The sequence below is a fragment of the Streptopelia decaocto genome, assembly GCF_964273445.1.
Source record: "Streptopelia decaocto genome assembly, chromosome: 16".
NCBI classification, from domain to species: domain Eukaryota; kingdom Metazoa; phylum Chordata; class Aves; order Columbiformes; family Columbidae; genus Streptopelia; species Streptopelia decaocto.
This window is the reverse complement of record NC_138671.1, coordinates 3012592-3028891: the sequence shown is the minus strand read 5'-3', so window position 1 is coordinate 3028891 and position 16300 is coordinate 3012592. Positions and strand designations below refer to the sequence as shown.

The following is a 16300-nucleotide window of genomic DNA, read 5'->3' as shown; positions in this document are numbered from 1 at the left end:
CTTATTGCGTGCAGGGGCTTTGCACGTGTCGGGATCGCTCCTCCAGCTGCTGGGATCCACGGTGATAACGGCCATGCAGGAGAGCAGGGGGGCTCCCCGGGGAGGCTCTGTGGGATCCCCCAGCAAGAAAACAACAGAAGCAATTTATTGATTACAAGCCTAATCAATTCAGTCTCCAATAAGTACTAGTCATAGTATCTGCACAGCTTTACCCACAGGTTGTGCTTACCGCAACAAGACTTCAGCGATTCCCAGCGATATAAAACGTGCTGCATATCTGCCCGAGACATCCTCAGTTAGCAGAATAGGAATATCTGAAATAGAATAATTCAAAATAAAGTGAGATATGAGATGTGGAGGAGGTGTTGATTAGTTGGCTTATTTGGAGTCAATGGAGCTATGTGCTCTGGTTTGTTGAGCTCTGTTTTGATTTATAGAAATAATAGAAGCTGATGCAGATGTAGAAGCTTTAAGTTGTTCAACCAGAACATGGTGGAACCTAATACAGCAAAGCCCCAGCGAGACCCAGGCTGTGAAAACCTGCCTCCCAGGAGGGTCCCAGCTGGCAGCCACAGCATTCTGGTTATTTGTCTTTGTGAAACTGCACTTCTGCATATGTTCTTTCACACAAAATTACAGTGATGCTTAAATTATAGTGAATTCAGCATGTTTTCCTGGGCTCACGCCTCAGCCCCCTAAGGAAGAACCGGCTGGCATTGCAAAGACGCATCTTTCCCTGTATCCTTCCTTGCAGCTGGAGCTCTCAGAACAACCCCCAAAGGTATTTATTACCTTTCAAACACCTTTCATGAGGGAGAACTGAAGGCAGCAAATCCATCAGGGGATGGACAATAAGGAGAAAGCAGAGATGGATTCTGAACTGGAAAATGGTGGATGAAGAGGAAATTCCCTCCAGGACCCCCAGCCCCCGCAGCCCCAGGAGCAGGAGGCTGCCCTGGGATGGAACTAATCAGCAGGGAATTACCAATCTAGACAAAGAGCTACAAGAGGCAGGTTAGACCTGGATGTTCATCATGTTCTGACAGGGTACATTATTTTAGTACAGTAATTGGCTGTTCAGCATTTTTCTTTTCTCGTTTAAGAGCCCCAAACAAAGCAGACCTTCGGTTTTCTCCAGACAGGCAATCTGCTCCATTAGCCGCCCGGCCACTGTGCAGGATTGTTTGAATACAACACGAATAAAGGCTGCAGCACATACAGCCAGTGACATAATTAACCATTACAGTGTAAGAGGCCCCCAGCAGCCATGCATATAGTCAATTAAAAATACACATATTTGGGCTCCAATCCCTCCCCCTCCCACCCCGCTTCTATGCAAACGTACTCAGGCTAAAACACTCGGATGGATTTTCCATCGTTGGATGGATCCAACTTCTGCTGTGCTGAAGCATCTACACGGTGCCAGTGGTTGTACCAGGAGTGGATCCTGTGCAGCTCCTACCTCGTTAGCAGCTCCTACCTCGTTAGCAGCTCTTCTCTCCCACCTCCTTAGCAGCTCTCCATGATTCCTTCCCCACCATACCCATCTCCCTGCTGGTGGCAAAAGATGAAGTGGAACCCCCTTCTCCTGGCCAGGAGCTCAGCAGGGCAGCGCCAGGCAGGACAATCAGCACTTTGCATCTTCTCAGCACCCTCCAAAACTTGGGGCAGGACTTTGCCAAACTGCTTTTGGGAAATTTTGTTGTTATTGTTGTTGGATACACCGCCTTTCAGCGCCATCTCACCATTTCCAGCACTTTGCCCTCCCCACTTTTCACTGTTTCCTGCTGAGCTCCCTCCTGACCAAGAGGGAGGATCTTCCACCACAGCCACATGTGGTGTGAATGGAGCTGGGTGGGATCTTCCAGATCACAGGATGTTATTCACCTGTGCCAGTCTGCAGGGCTGGAACTTGACCCAGCTGGAGCAGCTCTGCCAGCCCTCTCCTTTGAGCTACAAGTGCTGGGTTCCTGCAGGTGACATCCACAGGGAACCTTTTATCTGGTTTGTCCCTTCCAGATGAAGTCATCTTGAAGGCACTCAGGACATTACACAATAAAAGGTCTGCTCCTGTCAACCTGGGCCATGAAGTGAGAGCTTCAGGTTTGCCTCCCCTCCTGCTCTTAATGTGCTCTACACTGACTTGTTCAGACAGTAAATCTGCCCAGCAAACAGCCTGGGATGAGCTGCAGCCGCCCCTTGAGTCCATGCACAGCTCTGGTCCAGTGTCAGGCAACAGCTATTGACCCAATTTAATTGCATACCAGGATATAAGAAGCATTTTGGGCAGGGGAAGGGAGAGTCTGCACCAGCCAGAAATCACAGCAGAAGAGTGAGAGCAGGTAGATGCAAAGTACTGGCGACGCGATGCTGAAGATGCTGTGACTTGCGTGGGAGGTGACGGATGCTCCATGCCAGCTGCCTCGGCACTTGCTATTTTTTGTCATTTCGTGGGCAGCACGGCTGGGGAGATGCTGGAGCAGGGCAGAGATGCACAACAGCCCCGGCACGGTGCTCAGCTGGACCCACTACCACCCTGCTGCTGTCCCCATGCAGCTTCCAAACGCTGGGCATCACTTGCTGGAGAGAGACTGTTGAGATTTTTCTCTCTCCATGAGGGTGTTTGTGGGGCAGATTTGGCACTGGGTAGCAAAACTGGCATCAGCATCCTGGATTTGGGCTCCATGACTGCGGCACCCTTGGCTCCTCTGCAGACAGACGCGGCCTCGGGATGGGCTGGGGTCAGCACACGCTTGTACAACAGCTGCTCCTTATCCCAGCAGCAACATCATCATCATCATCATCATCACCACCATTATTATTATTATTATTATTATTATTATTATTATTATTATTATTATTATTATTATATTTCAAGCACTGAAAGTAGGAAAAGAGGGAGAACTCACAGCACCAAAGAGCACTAGCTGCTCTCCCCTCTCCAGGGAGGTTTTTCACATCCCGCTTGCACCACGACTAAATTAAAGGGGTTAACTCCTGCGGGCTGTTGGAGCTGAAGCTCCGTGTGCTGTTTCTCCTGCACATCCCTCCTCCAGCGGCCGCTGCTCGGGAGGAAGCACAAGGAGAGGTGCAACATTATTTTTATCTTCGCACCCACATGCTGTGCAAAAGCTTTAAAAAAGGAAGGCGCAGAGCCTTTCGCAGCCTCCCCGAGAGGCTCTGACTCACGGAGTAACAAAGGCGCACGTGTGAACGGAAATGGTGTAGTTTATTTAAAATAAAACACCCTCTGTTATCATATGGGTCTACATGGAGCCATCCCCTTTCGTGTCTGGTCTCCAGGGTGGGGGCCGGTCCGGGTTCCCATAGGAGCCATAGGGCTGCCTGTAGGACGAGCAGCAGCAGGATGAGCGATGGCTCTGGCCACAGTGATCAGATTTAAAAGGTCATGTTTTGGAAAGCAGTTTAGATGACATTAATTATTAAAGCCTCGCTTGTATTAAGGGTAATAGTTTTCCATGTGATTTATATAGCACTGAAATTCATCACCAATCTTTTAATGATGTTAGGGTCAGTCAGGCACAGGAATGCTAAATGACTTATCCCAAAAGGACCAGGAATTGATCCAAGGGGTTTGGGATGCTCTCATCACTGGTTGTACTCTTCCACTCCCTCTGTCCTTGCACTCGTTGCTGGTTGCTTTTGTAACCATTTCTGCTGGATTTTTCCTGAAATCACAGCTAATCAGTGTCTCAGACATGGTTACACCTGCAGGAGAAGCAAATGAATCCTGTTAAAAGAAGTATTACTGGAGGTGTCACTGAAAATGTTGAAGCTTTCATGAAGTTGAATATAACTTGTGAAGTGTTTTTATACGGATGAGGAAGTCTACCTGTCACAGGCACTGAGTTTTATTAAACGCCTTGAGTGGAGGAGTGAGATAAGAGGGGACAGATCAAGTCCCCAGGGCTGAAAGAAAAATGACACAGATGTGGAGCAAACAGCGGTTTACAATCTGAGAAATGACTGGTTTGAGTCCACGCTGCCCAGGTACCTGTGCTTCCTGAAAGCATCAAGTAGGGAATGAGCGCAGGGTTACTGAAAGGCCAGTCCCTGAAAACCAGACTTTACTGGGCAAACCCAGCAGCTAAAATGCTGCTACAACCACCTGAGCATCCCCACTCACCTGGGTCTGGGGCAGCTTTGTAACACACACCTACTTCGGGAAATTGTAGGAGCAGGATGGGAAAAAGCTGACGTGAATGAGGGCTAAGCCACCGGTTTTGTAGAAATGAGGAATATTGCCAACCCCCCTGGGCATTGCAAACCCCTCTGGGCACTGCAAACCTCCCTGAGCAGCTCTGTGGGGCAGCAGAGGTCAATCAGTTTTCAACTAATGCAGGAAACACCGGTATGTGTACACAGCCTTCCAAAACCCAGCTCCTTTCACAAATAGTTCTAACAGGAAATTTGCAGTAATCAAGATACTCCCCGGTAATTACAGCGTGAGCTGAGAGGCAGCGCCAGGCCCCTCATCGCATCTACTGCGACATCCAGCCATGTGGGTCAAATAACTTGACGTGACATTAAAAGTGCCTCCATGGGCCCAGTGAACGGCCGCGCTGCCCTTGGCTTTGTGGGGCAGCTGGATTTATTGTGCTCCCGAGCCCTGTGAGGAAAGAGGAATTCATTCCCAGCACGTGAATCACAGGCTCTGCTGCGGCAGAGCGAGCGAGGGGCGATTTTGATTTTTGTTGGGCGAGAATAAGATTTAAAACACTTCTACGCAGGCTGCCACTGCGGGGTTGTGTGTTTTGTTTCTTTTTATCCTCACTCAGGTATTGCACTTTAAATTGGATTTGGAATTTCCCTCCATCAGGCGGTGCGGCAGCGTCTCCCCAGGTGGGACGTGGGCGCTGACTCAGGGACTGGCAGCTGGTGTCTGACACCGTCACCCGGCAGCGAGTGCGGCGAGTCCCTGGAGGAGGAGGCGGCATTGACTCATTCCCCATGAGATCTGCCTCATTTCATGCTCCTCCGCTGCGAAAAGCAGAAAAAACTTATTAAAAAAAGGCAAAAAAGAAACCCTTGCAGGTAACTCGGTGGGTCTGGGCTGGGGAATGTTGGAGAATGACCTATTAGAGAGCAGCGTAGGGGAAAGGGACCTGGGGGTCCTGGGGACAGCAGGGTGACCATGAGCCAGCACTGGGCCCTTGTGGCCAGGAAGCCAATGGTACCTGGGGTGGGTTAGAAGGGGGTGGTCAGTAGGTCAGAGAGGTTCTCCTGCCCCTCTGCTCTGCCCTGGGGAGACCACACCTGGAATCTTGTGTCCAGTTGTGGCCCCTCAGTTCCAGCAGGACAGGGAACTGCTGCAGAGAGTCCAGCGCAGGGCAACAAAGATGCTGAAGGGAGTGGAGCATCTCCCGTGTGAGGAAAGGCTGAGGGAGCTGGGGCTCTGGAGCTGGACAAGAGGAGACTGAGGGGGGACTCATTCATGTTTACAGATATATAAAGGGTGAGTGTCAGGAGGATGGAGCCAGGCTCTTCTCGGTGACAACCAATGATAGGACAAGGGGTAATGGGTTCAAACTGGAACACAAAAGGTTCCACTTAAATTTGAGAAGAAACTTCTTCCTGGTGAGGGTGGCAGAGCCTGGCCCAGGCTGCCCAGGGGGTTGTGGAGTCTCCTTCTGTGCAGACATTCCAACCCGCCTGGACACCTTCCTGTGTAACCTCATCTGGGTGTTCCTGCTCCATGGGGGGATTGCACTGGATGAGCTTTACAGGGCCCTTCCAACCCAACACTCTGTGGTTCTGTGGGCGCCGACTGTTCTGTCAGATCCCCGTTGCTTTGGGTTTAGCAGCACGATATTCAATACATTTGACAGCAAGCAGAGGAAGAACTCACCCATCAAGTTGTCGCAATATTTGTACATTGCTTTCAAATTTTGAAAACAAAACAAAACAACATCAGCCTAACCAAGGCAGGCGCTGGACTCGGGTGAGTATGGCCGGTGGGACCGGGAGGCCGTGTCCTCTCCTCCCAAAGGGCTAAAACTAGTTTTTAATGGTGAGTCCCTGAGCCTGATTCACCACCATGAATCATAATCTTCCCAGGAAGACATGGCAGAGAGTGGAATGAACCACTTGGGGCTGACACACACAGGGATGTGAAAAAGTGTGAGATTTTGGGGGTCTAAGTGCTAATAAAGAGGGCAGGTCCCTCCACCAGCAAGTCTTGCATCGAGCTCTGACTCAGATGCTCCCACCTCAGTTTCCCCAGTTGAGCCTCTTTCGAATTAAAAGGGGCTCAAGTTAAAATTCTGTGTATGGAGAAACTGGGGTCTGGATCTGGAGACTTTGCAGAGCGGATTTGGAAATGGGGGTTCACAGACGCAGACCAAACTCTCGCAGAAGTAACGATCAGTGGTTTTTATTCATACACACTCGCTTTGAAACTACAATTAATGCTTAACAAAAGCATTTCATGCAAACAAAGACTGGAAGAGATTGAGAATTAAGAAAAAAAAAACCCTGTAATTATTAATCAGTTTTGCTCACTATACTTCCATTTTTTAAATTATTTTTTGAAAACTGAATTGCCTCTGCAAAGTTTCTGGTAGATTCTGGGAGACAAATGATAAGAAAATAAATCACGTTCTCCTCTTTATAAATACAAAATTTGGGTCTTAAAGTAATAGTAAAAAAGAATGAATGAGTTCACAGTAGGATTACTCGTTTTAAAAAAAAAGGTAACAGTAAAGTAACATGCAATCACTTCAGAAGTTTCAGGTGTGCTCTGTATTGTGCGATATCACACACGTGTTGGGAACTGCATGTTTTTGAAAGGGGCAACGAGCTCTGTTTCGATGTTTTCCTTACATTCATTTTAATAGCCCATGAGAATGAAGGGAAGGCTCCGCGGGGATCAAGCCACAGATCATATTTGTATTACCGCTGCAAGAACGTTGTTTTCTGCCCCAAGTCAGCCAAGTGTCGTGTGCGCAGGCTCCGCCGACCTCTGTGCGATGTGAAACTGCTCCGAGCTGAGCCCGAGGGGCCGGCCAGAACCACAAACTTCATATTTTGGCTGAACTGGGGTTTATTTGGGTTTGTGTAACCTCAGTGACTTTCTTTTGAAGTACCAGCCGGCTTCCAGAAGAACTTCCTTCAGTTTGTAAAAGGTAATTCAGTTGTATTTCTGGAAAGAACGAAGGATCAGCAAGATAAATCACATTTTTCCTCTACATTAGATTGAGGGGGAGTGTTTTATTATGGGAACGCACTCGCTCCTTCTCGTGTGTGTGCAATCCCTGCTGGCCAAGGGGCCGTCCTGGAAACCCACGTTCTCTAGAAAACCACATCTTGTGAAAAATATGATATAAATAACATCTGTATTTAAAAAGATATGAAAATGCTTGCTGGGTACTTAAGGTTTCGCTTGCCATTATAAATTCCTGCATGATAATGAAGCCACTTGGAGTTCTTGTTAAAAGGCTGGTTCAAGCTTGAGTGCGTTAGGCAGAGAGGAGCAGAGAGGAATTAACACAAATATCCCACCCCTGCTTGACACAACCTTTCGTAAGAGTCGCAGATGCCTCGAGAAGACAACGTGAGATATTGCAAGCCCAGGAACTTGAGGTAACAACGCTACAGAGGAATTTCTGCTTCTGCATCAGAAAAACGGGGGAGCAAATGCTAAGAAACTGGCTGAGAGAAGTAGCCAGAAAATGAGCAGCTCTGCCCAGATGTTGGGCCAGCTCTGCCCAGATGTTGGGCCAGCTCTTTAGTGTTCTGGTGTGACCTGCACTGACCATCACAGCTGTGCCAGCAACAACCGCTCACAACGGGACTTCCCTGCACAATTCGTATTTAATGAAGAAAACGTCAGCCTGGGACCTCCTGCCCATCTCGGCTGGGTTGGTTCTGCCCCTCTTCTGCTTTTCTTACCGCAAAACCCCACGTGCTGGTATTTCTCCCTCTATTTTCCTTTTGAAAAAGTCTCTTTTTCACTTTGTGTTCTTAAAACACATGTAACGCCGCCTCTCAGCAGATTGACTTCTTTGAGAGCCCCTTATTTATCCAAAATCTGAGCCTCACTAATCTGCTGAATCTATTATCTTCTACATCTTGATACCCAGATATTCTTAAACTATGTGAGGCTAACAATATTCAGAAAAACTTAAATAGTGATGAATGCTGCACTAGCCCACCTGCTTTATGGTGAATACCATAATTTTTAAAGTATACAACATACAAACAACATGAAATCCCAAACTTGGCTGGTAACATATTCAAGACAGAACGGTTTAAAAACTATACTCCTGAAATTTTTAAAGATTGTGAGTTCTGTTGGTTCAGGCCACAATGAGTTCTCGTTAGCCGGTCAATGCCCCTCATTAGCGGTGTGTTATCCCAGGGCTCAGGAGGGTCCAGTTCACCCCTTAAAGCTGGGGAGATGCTCGAGCTGGGGCAGCAAAGGGGGTTAAACTGGGAAAGAGTCCAACTTCTGGATATTGCAAATCACGGGTCCCAGTCATCAAAAATTCGGCTCCCGAGGGCACTGTGGGTACAGAACCATGACGGCCGCTGTTCACATCCAACCGTGTTTCACCCCCAAACTGCACCCCCCCCACCCCAGGTCACCCCTTCAGTCAAACCCACCCACCCAGCTCCCAAATCGCAGGACTGGATCTTTCTAACAGAATCTTGGCGCAGGTTCCATGGTTTATTGTCATAAAAGACCATTAGAAAGTAGATCCCCCCACCCCCCTGCCCCAAGTTACATATTCTAGTATAAATGTAAGACTTTTATGGCAAATATCGTACTTTTTGAATGTGTTTACATGCTGGAAAAATTGTAATCAGTCTGCATGCAGCAACAGAGACATCATGCTTCTGGCATCCTCATGCACATGGACACAAACCGTGCCTATGGCTGCTACGGTAACAAGGCAGAAGGAAAGAAAAGGAAAACGCACCGACTACCTTTTACGTGCTGTAACAAAACCAAAATATGCACAAAAAGTATTGACTGATACTTGAATTAATGTCTTCTGGTAAGTTGTAAGAGGAAATATCAAAACTTTTTTATCTAAGTGACAGAGGAGGAGAAGATTGCATTAATTACAGTGTTCATCATTGCAAATAAAGTCTATTTCCTTCTCTGCAAGTAATAAGCAGACATGAAATGAAAGCCTAATTGAACCTCGTATAAAACCTGCAGGTAGCAATTATTGTTTAAAAGTAGATCTACTTTTAAAAAAAGAGATTATACCCTAAGCTATTAACAATATCCAAAACCTAAAGTAAAAACCGAAACAGGAGCAATAAAACATTGAGCTACATCTAAATGATGTCATTTAGAACAAGAACCTTCACAAATAAAGCACAATTTGTTTTATAAAATTTTTCTAATACTCTTTATGCTTGATACGATTATATCAATAATATAGGTCTGCTTATTATTAACCCTTATTATTAAGAGTTGTTACTAAACATGCAAAATTCATTGCATGAAGCATATGTAAAACGTATTAAATTCCATTCTATCAATAAAACAAGTTTTAGGTGCTGCTTCTTTCAGGCTTGGTTATTCTACAGCCCCAAGTTTGTTGAATTAAAACTCTTTTATTTTAAGACTAAATCTCACTTGAGTTATTCTGGAGAAATCAGGAAGTCACTTGGGGCTGCATCTTTTGTTAGTTTAGTATATATAATGATTCCTTCCATTTACTGGCCTATCCTGCAGACTATAAATAAACACGTGTAAATAAGCTTGAAGGGATTAAGAGTTTTGTTTTACATTCCAGGTTAACAAATTTCATAGTAAAATACCGGTATTAGAACTGGTTAACAGTAAACTCGAGGAGTGGTGCAAATTAAATGAACTGAACAAACAATGGCACCCTGGATCACAGAATAATCTCACGGAGATTAAAAGTCACAAAAATATTATTAAAATTATTACTATTATTTTTATTATTATTATTATTAAAGACAACATATCACCCTTGAGTTTATCACATGCTACTTAGCAAAGATCCTAGAGATCTGGCCACCGCTGGAGTGTTTCAACTTGGTGTCGCCTCATGAAGCCTCGGGGTCTAATTGGATTTTGCGTCCCATTGCCACCCATTCCCAGCTTGTTTCTGTCACATTTTCAAAGCAAATCCTTCCAACGAGTCCCCGGTGCCGTTGCCGTTTCAGTCTCTTGTGCTGCTCGTCTCCCCGACGTCCCCAGGCGGAGGTTGGGTTATTATTTTCGGCCCGTGTGTTAGATTATTTCTAACACAGCAGAGTGGAGCAAAAGGACAGTGGGCAAGTTGCAAAAATACACAACGTACCAAAAAACGGGTAAGTTTAGACAAGTCAGTGGTGACTTCAAGAGGAATAAGTGGGCACCGTATACTAATTTACCTCCCATTAAGACAATATCGCTGTTGCAAAGCCAAGATCCTGGATAAGTGGCCTTTTCCCCCCATCTTACACCTCCTAACCCTACAATTTACAGGCCTAAATGGAATCAACAAGGCAAAAGCCTAAAAATTGTAGGGTTAAGGACCGTTCCCCACTGCAGGATTTGTTTCTGGTTTGCTCTTTCATGCTGTGTTTTGTAAAAGGGGGTGTAGGAACTGGGGGTTGACGTAAGAGAACCCTTCAAAATCGGTTTGGTCTATGTTAGCAATGACCAGCTGATCCGGGGGCGTTAACACCGGCTGTCCTCGCGTGAAGAATTTGTCGAAGTTTTCGGCACCTTTGCCACACTGTAAGATAAAAAAAGCAAACAGAAAAAAGGCTGAAAAACAAGGAATACATAAGAAGTTGAGGGGATTATCCTTGCGAAGTCAAATGCCACACCGGGGTGGGGAATACAAACCCACCGGGGAGAAAATTCAACCCAGTAATTCAGACTCCTTCAATCACTGACTTTAGAAGGGATAGTTGGGAATTGCATTTATTACAGGCCTCAAGTGCCAATTCTCCCCGTTTTCAGCTTGTCACGCAACACATGATCGTCCGGCCAGCACTCAAACCGCTGACAGACCCTCACAAGGAACGAAGTGCGTTGGGTTATAGCACCAGGTGCTGAAACACAAGCAGATTTACAGACTGGTCTGGCACAATCAAGCTGCCTTATTTCAGAAGCGCCCCGGGATTGCAGCACCGTTAATCTCGCCCCACGGGGCAGCACGACCGCAGACGCATTTCGTAGGGAAGCGCCTGGCATCTCACTCACCACTTTGGGTTTGAAAGGTGGCTGAATCTCCCTGTTTTCCAGTTTCTCCCAGTCAATTCTCCTGAAGAAAGCGTGTTCCCTGATATCTCTTTCACCTTCAAGGCCGCAGCCAAGGCGTTTTGCAGGATGTTTAGTCATCAGCTGTTGGCAAGAAAACACCACGTGATTTTAAATGAATTTAACGCTGGAATGAAAGCGAGACAGACTTTCCCCAGACTGCGATGCTCTTGCTTCTCCCGTGAAGACGCATAGCTGCTAATAAAATTGTTTTGGAAAGCTAAAATTCATTTTTTGAGGATTAATTTTCTTGTTTGATTACTGGAGACAGCACGTCGGCAGCAAAATCAAGGGTTGCGTTTGAGAACGTTCCCCATTCGGCAGAGGCTGCTGCTGGGGGTGCGGGTGGGGACAACCTCCCACCATATTAGCTCACAACTCACTCCTGAATCTCACCTTTGGTCTTTCAGTTCAGGCTTATAAATCTCCAGAACAGCTTCTGCCCTATCTCAACAATCAATTAAACTTAATAAATTCCAATATACTAAAGCTGTACAAAGTACGACCCCCCCTTTCATCTTTCTGGGCTTGTTCGAGACATCTCATTACAGAGTCTACAATTTCTTGGCACCCGGCTGACAATATCTAATCGGCGTTTCCTCCCTTACATCCTTAATGACATGCTGGTCAATATTATACCCAGTTGCAGAGATTAAGCAGACTTGGAAAAAACACCCAAACCAACACAACAAACCCACCAGCACTGCATGCTTGGAAACAGTTATGTGCTCCTTAATTAACAAGCTCCTCAAAAGCTTTTGAATTGATATGTACATTAGGAACATAATGCAGCCTTTGACTTTCAGTTCCAGTGTTATGGGGACTTTTTAAAGCTCTTTCACAAATTAGATATGCTTAATATACTGTGACACCTCAACACATCTTCTTAAAAGCTCAGCTGTACCACTTTAGTCTCCCTCCAAATGTTGAGTTGATCGGATTCCAATTCTGAACCTAAAATAAAAGTGACTCTGAGCAGACTTTGGGAAGTCAGCTGTGCACTGGGCAAGGAATCGCACCCTGCTTCAAGCTTATGGCAACTTTGCCATTTTCATTACATTCTCTAAACCCCTTGCTTTAACAGTAGGGGATATAAGAAAATGCGAATGATGATTCTACTAGTGTTAGTTCTGTTTCAAAGTCACTGCATTTACCAAACCCAACAAACTCCGTATTGGTGCAGCAGATGTCAAGCAACTAATTCTATCTCAAGAGCACAGCGGGCACGTTCCTCTTGCCCCACGGTGCACAGTCCGGGATTGCGGAGCTACTGCTGACCACGAGGTTCAGAAGATTTCTCATATTGCCTTCTTAGCTCAGGTATAATGCTCACTGAAATCTGGGATTTATTTGTTAGTTTAATACAGAAGATGAAGGTGTTATTAGCACAGAGACTTGACCCTAAACCTGGCGGTGCCGTCTGACTTGAGCTTCCTGACCTCCCTTTGCATCAGCACCTTGCGAAACAGCAACAGCAGGAGAGCTGAAAACACGGTAATTAGATCAGGTTCAAACTGTGCTGTTTGAATATATGATTTTCACAAGGCATCAATCTGCATGTACTTTGCAAAAATATATCATGCTCAGTTTTTGTTGGCCAGCATTTCTACACCGGGATAGGCTCCAAAATTACAGTGGGCTTTCTTTCTACCTTGTTCCGAACAGCTTTTCTTTTTCTTGATGGTTTTCCCTTAAGGGATTAATATCCAGCTCGTGTACAAGACTTCATCAACGGTTGCAAGGGAAAGGAAGAAAGTAAATACCAAATTAACTAAGTGCACTGATATTTTATCAGTGTTAAGTAAGACATCAAAGTAACACTTTATAGATGGTGGTTTGGAAAAGCTGCAGACTGACAGTACTCTGGGGAATCACATGGAGTCAAGGGAAAGTCTAATGAATTCTTTTTTCATGAGCTAATCCCCTGAAGTTAAATCTATTATTTTCCTGGAAAAAAAAGCTCTAAATTAACTTAGAAGCTTAGTTGGTTTTTAGGCCCCACAGGTTACAACTGGGTCAGGATTTCCGCACAGTTTCCTTGTGTTTACACTCAAGATTTTCACATAAGCTCATCTTTACCTACATTTAATAATTATTCTTACTAGCTCTTCTATCACTCAGCACACTGGGCCGAGGACCGCAGCGTGTTCGATGGTGTGTCTGGTGTACCTGGTAAATCCATCTGAGCTCAGATAAATCCTCGCCTTGTAAAACCGGGGCTGTGCTGCTGAGGGTCAGGAGGAAAGGTGCTTGGAGACGGCTCGCATCGTCGTCCTGTTTACACACTCTGCTTTGGATTTGGCAGCTACTGATTGTGACATTTGTTCTTACCGAAAAACAAGCAGGCACAGCGGGAAGAGCTGAACACTTCTCGGGGACACCAAGCGGTGAGCACTTCATGGCAGCTCCGCTGAGCACAGCCTGACAGGAGCTGCGCTTAAAAATACTACAGTGCCACATCCAAGCCAGACGCATTTAGTTATTCACAAGGATTGCCAAAAATGAACTTAATGGTAATATCTCACCCCCTTGCAGATGGAGACAGCTTCTTTGGACAGCGATTTTGGATAGGAAACGTTATGCTCCATTATGGACTGGAAAAGTTCGTCTTCATCTTCTCCATCAAATGGAGGCTGTTGAGAATAAATCACAGGTAAGAATGTGCTGACCCAGAAGCCAGTGTTCATCAGTCTCAGGTAGAAATTGAGGAGAAAATTTCATTTCTGCCCCCAGCATGGCACTCAGGCCAAGGAAATGTGTGCAGGATTATCTCTGTGATCATCTTCAATCAGCTTTTAGAGCTACTGTGCACCAGACAGCCCAAACACTTTAGAGGGTGAAGTCTGGAGACTGCAACTTCCCATTACCTTGTATTAAGATACATCCATTCCTCACTTGATTCCAGTTAAACTCCAGTTTGTATCTGTAGACTTTGCTCCTGTGGAGACTGTATCACAAGTACAGGCTGCATTTTATTATTCAATACGGGTGATGAGAAAAGTGCCCGTGGGTGAGTCCCCAGGAGCCCGCACGGTGCAAAGCTCAAGTGATGGTAAAGCTCATTTTCTCAAAAGCATTCAAGATGCCTAACAGTTGCAATGCAGACTGTAAATGTTAACAACTGCAATTGCTACACTTCAAAAACTTTTAAAATGTTGACAGGAATTTAGCAGAGAAACAATTACAAGGCATTTGTTAAAAACGTACATTTTAAGCTCAGGAAATGCATGCCTTTAGCTAACGCTCACTGAAAGCCAATTGCACAAATCTTTTTGAACTTGGGACTAATAGAATTGCTTAAAGTTGGTAGTTATCTGCCATTTACAGTGTTGCTTTCTCCTTGAGTGGCTCAGAGAGCAGCGTGTCATTAGCTGTGCAGAATAAGGGGTCTGAAACTGAGCATATTTCAAGTGGCGAGACCCATACTTTACCCCTAGGACATATAGTACAAAAACTGTATTCTTGTGACTGAACTGCAATACAGAGCATATACACACTCTTATTATGTCTCCCTGTGGTTTCAAACCACTGAATGATATTTCTTCCATGTGCTGTGCATTTTCCTGCTCAAGTGCCTCCCATTCCATTTTGAAGACGGCTATTTATAACATTATTACAGTACAAAGGAGACGTATTCAAAGGCGGCGTTTGATTATGTGGGTGCAATACAAAGAGCTTAAAGCCTAAATACATTCTCAGTGGAGTCAATCAGGAGGACAAGGAGATAATATCAGCATGAAAGGCCCCAGCCCTGTGCCCTAAGGGTCCAACCTTTGGGGTGCCCGGACACAGAGAGGTCACAGCGAGCTGGGGGTGGCTCTTACCTGCCCAGCCAACATCTCATAGAGCAGCACTCCGTACGCCCACCAGTCCACAGACTTCCCATACGGCTGGTAAGCAATAATCTGTACAATCGCAAAACAAAGGAAAACAAAACACAAATTAAAAACCCCTACGGTAACCAGCACCCAGTCTTGTGACATATCAGATAAATAGTGACGTGCAGAGATGAATGTATTTCCTTGAAAAAGCCCAGAAAGCCAGTCCTATAATCCTCACTCCAGCTACTCATCGGTTTCAGTGGGAGTCGAACCGTTTTGCAAATGTTAGTCCCATGTGTTCTGGTTCTCCGCTATCTTGGGAAATGAGGCTCTTGGGAGCCCCTGGGATGTGTGTGAGGAGGCAAAGGAGGACACGCAGCACCACGAGGTGGAGACAAGGCAAACGTTATTCATCCATTTGTGTCAAAGCCCGAAATAATGACATTCACTTAACTTACAGATTATCAATAATTAAACCTTTCTTTTCAACATTTATATTTTTGTTCTGCTGTAAAAGGAATGAGAATTTAAGAAAAGAGCAAAACCCTGAAACGTTCAGTTCCATCTTCCCAAGTTGCAAGATTAAGATACTCTTAGTATAAAGCTAGATACCATCTCTACCAAAAAGAAAGGGCTTTCTGCTGTTCAGCCTAATGGAAATTTCAAGTATTTTGCATCCTCTGGGTTCACATGTGATTCTCAGAAGCACAAATTGAGTTCTGACACAAGAACCCACACGTGCCACCTGCACGTAGTTCCCCTTGTGTGTCTTTTTCTTTAATCGAGGCCTCTTCAGAGACTGGTGTTAATTTATTTACGAGATGCATCTGGGCATGCTATGGAGGGGCTTTGAGGTGGAGAACTTATCTCGGATCTCCTTCTAAATAACTGTGACGGATCCTGTGAGTCGTGAAGGGACGTGGAACCTGGTCCACCCGCTCCAGGGACAGCACCAGCCTCGACTGCTCCACCATTGCAGTGGTTACTCCAGATGGGATTGCGTTTATACTCCTGTTTGCACGCGTTTTTATTCTTTGTGAAACAAATTGCTAAGACAAGTACACATCACATATCCTAGATTTTTTGTTAGCTTTCTGAAAGGGGAGTCAAACCGGTAAGTTTTGGAGTTTCTCAGGGAAATGAATGAGTCATCGGTTCAATAAAGCAGGACTACTAAGTAAAATTATAGTCTCTATGTGAATATGCTTTCACTGAGATAGCA

General features: G+C 45.5%; 1 protein-coding gene across 2 annotated transcripts in view; it reads right to left on the bottom strand.

Annotated features, from left to right (window-relative positions):
- Positions 1-8678: 8678 nt before the first annotated feature.
- PRKCA (protein kinase C alpha) overlaps positions 8679-16300 on the bottom strand; it is a 115443-nt gene continuing 107821 nt past the window's right edge. For both annotated transcript variants that reach the window (XM_082066831.1, XM_082066832.1), the window contains 4 exons: positions 15082-15162; positions 13783-13890; positions 11201-11341; positions 8679-10727 (listed from right to left, as the gene is read on the bottom strand). In XM_082066831.1, the coding sequence (XP_081922957.1) occupies positions 10563-10727; positions 11201-11341; positions 13783-13890; positions 15082-15162 (495 nt within the window). In that variant the 3' untranslated portion in view covers positions 8679-10562. The remainder of the gene's footprint in view (positions 10728-11200; positions 11342-13782; positions 13891-15081; positions 15163-16300) is intronic.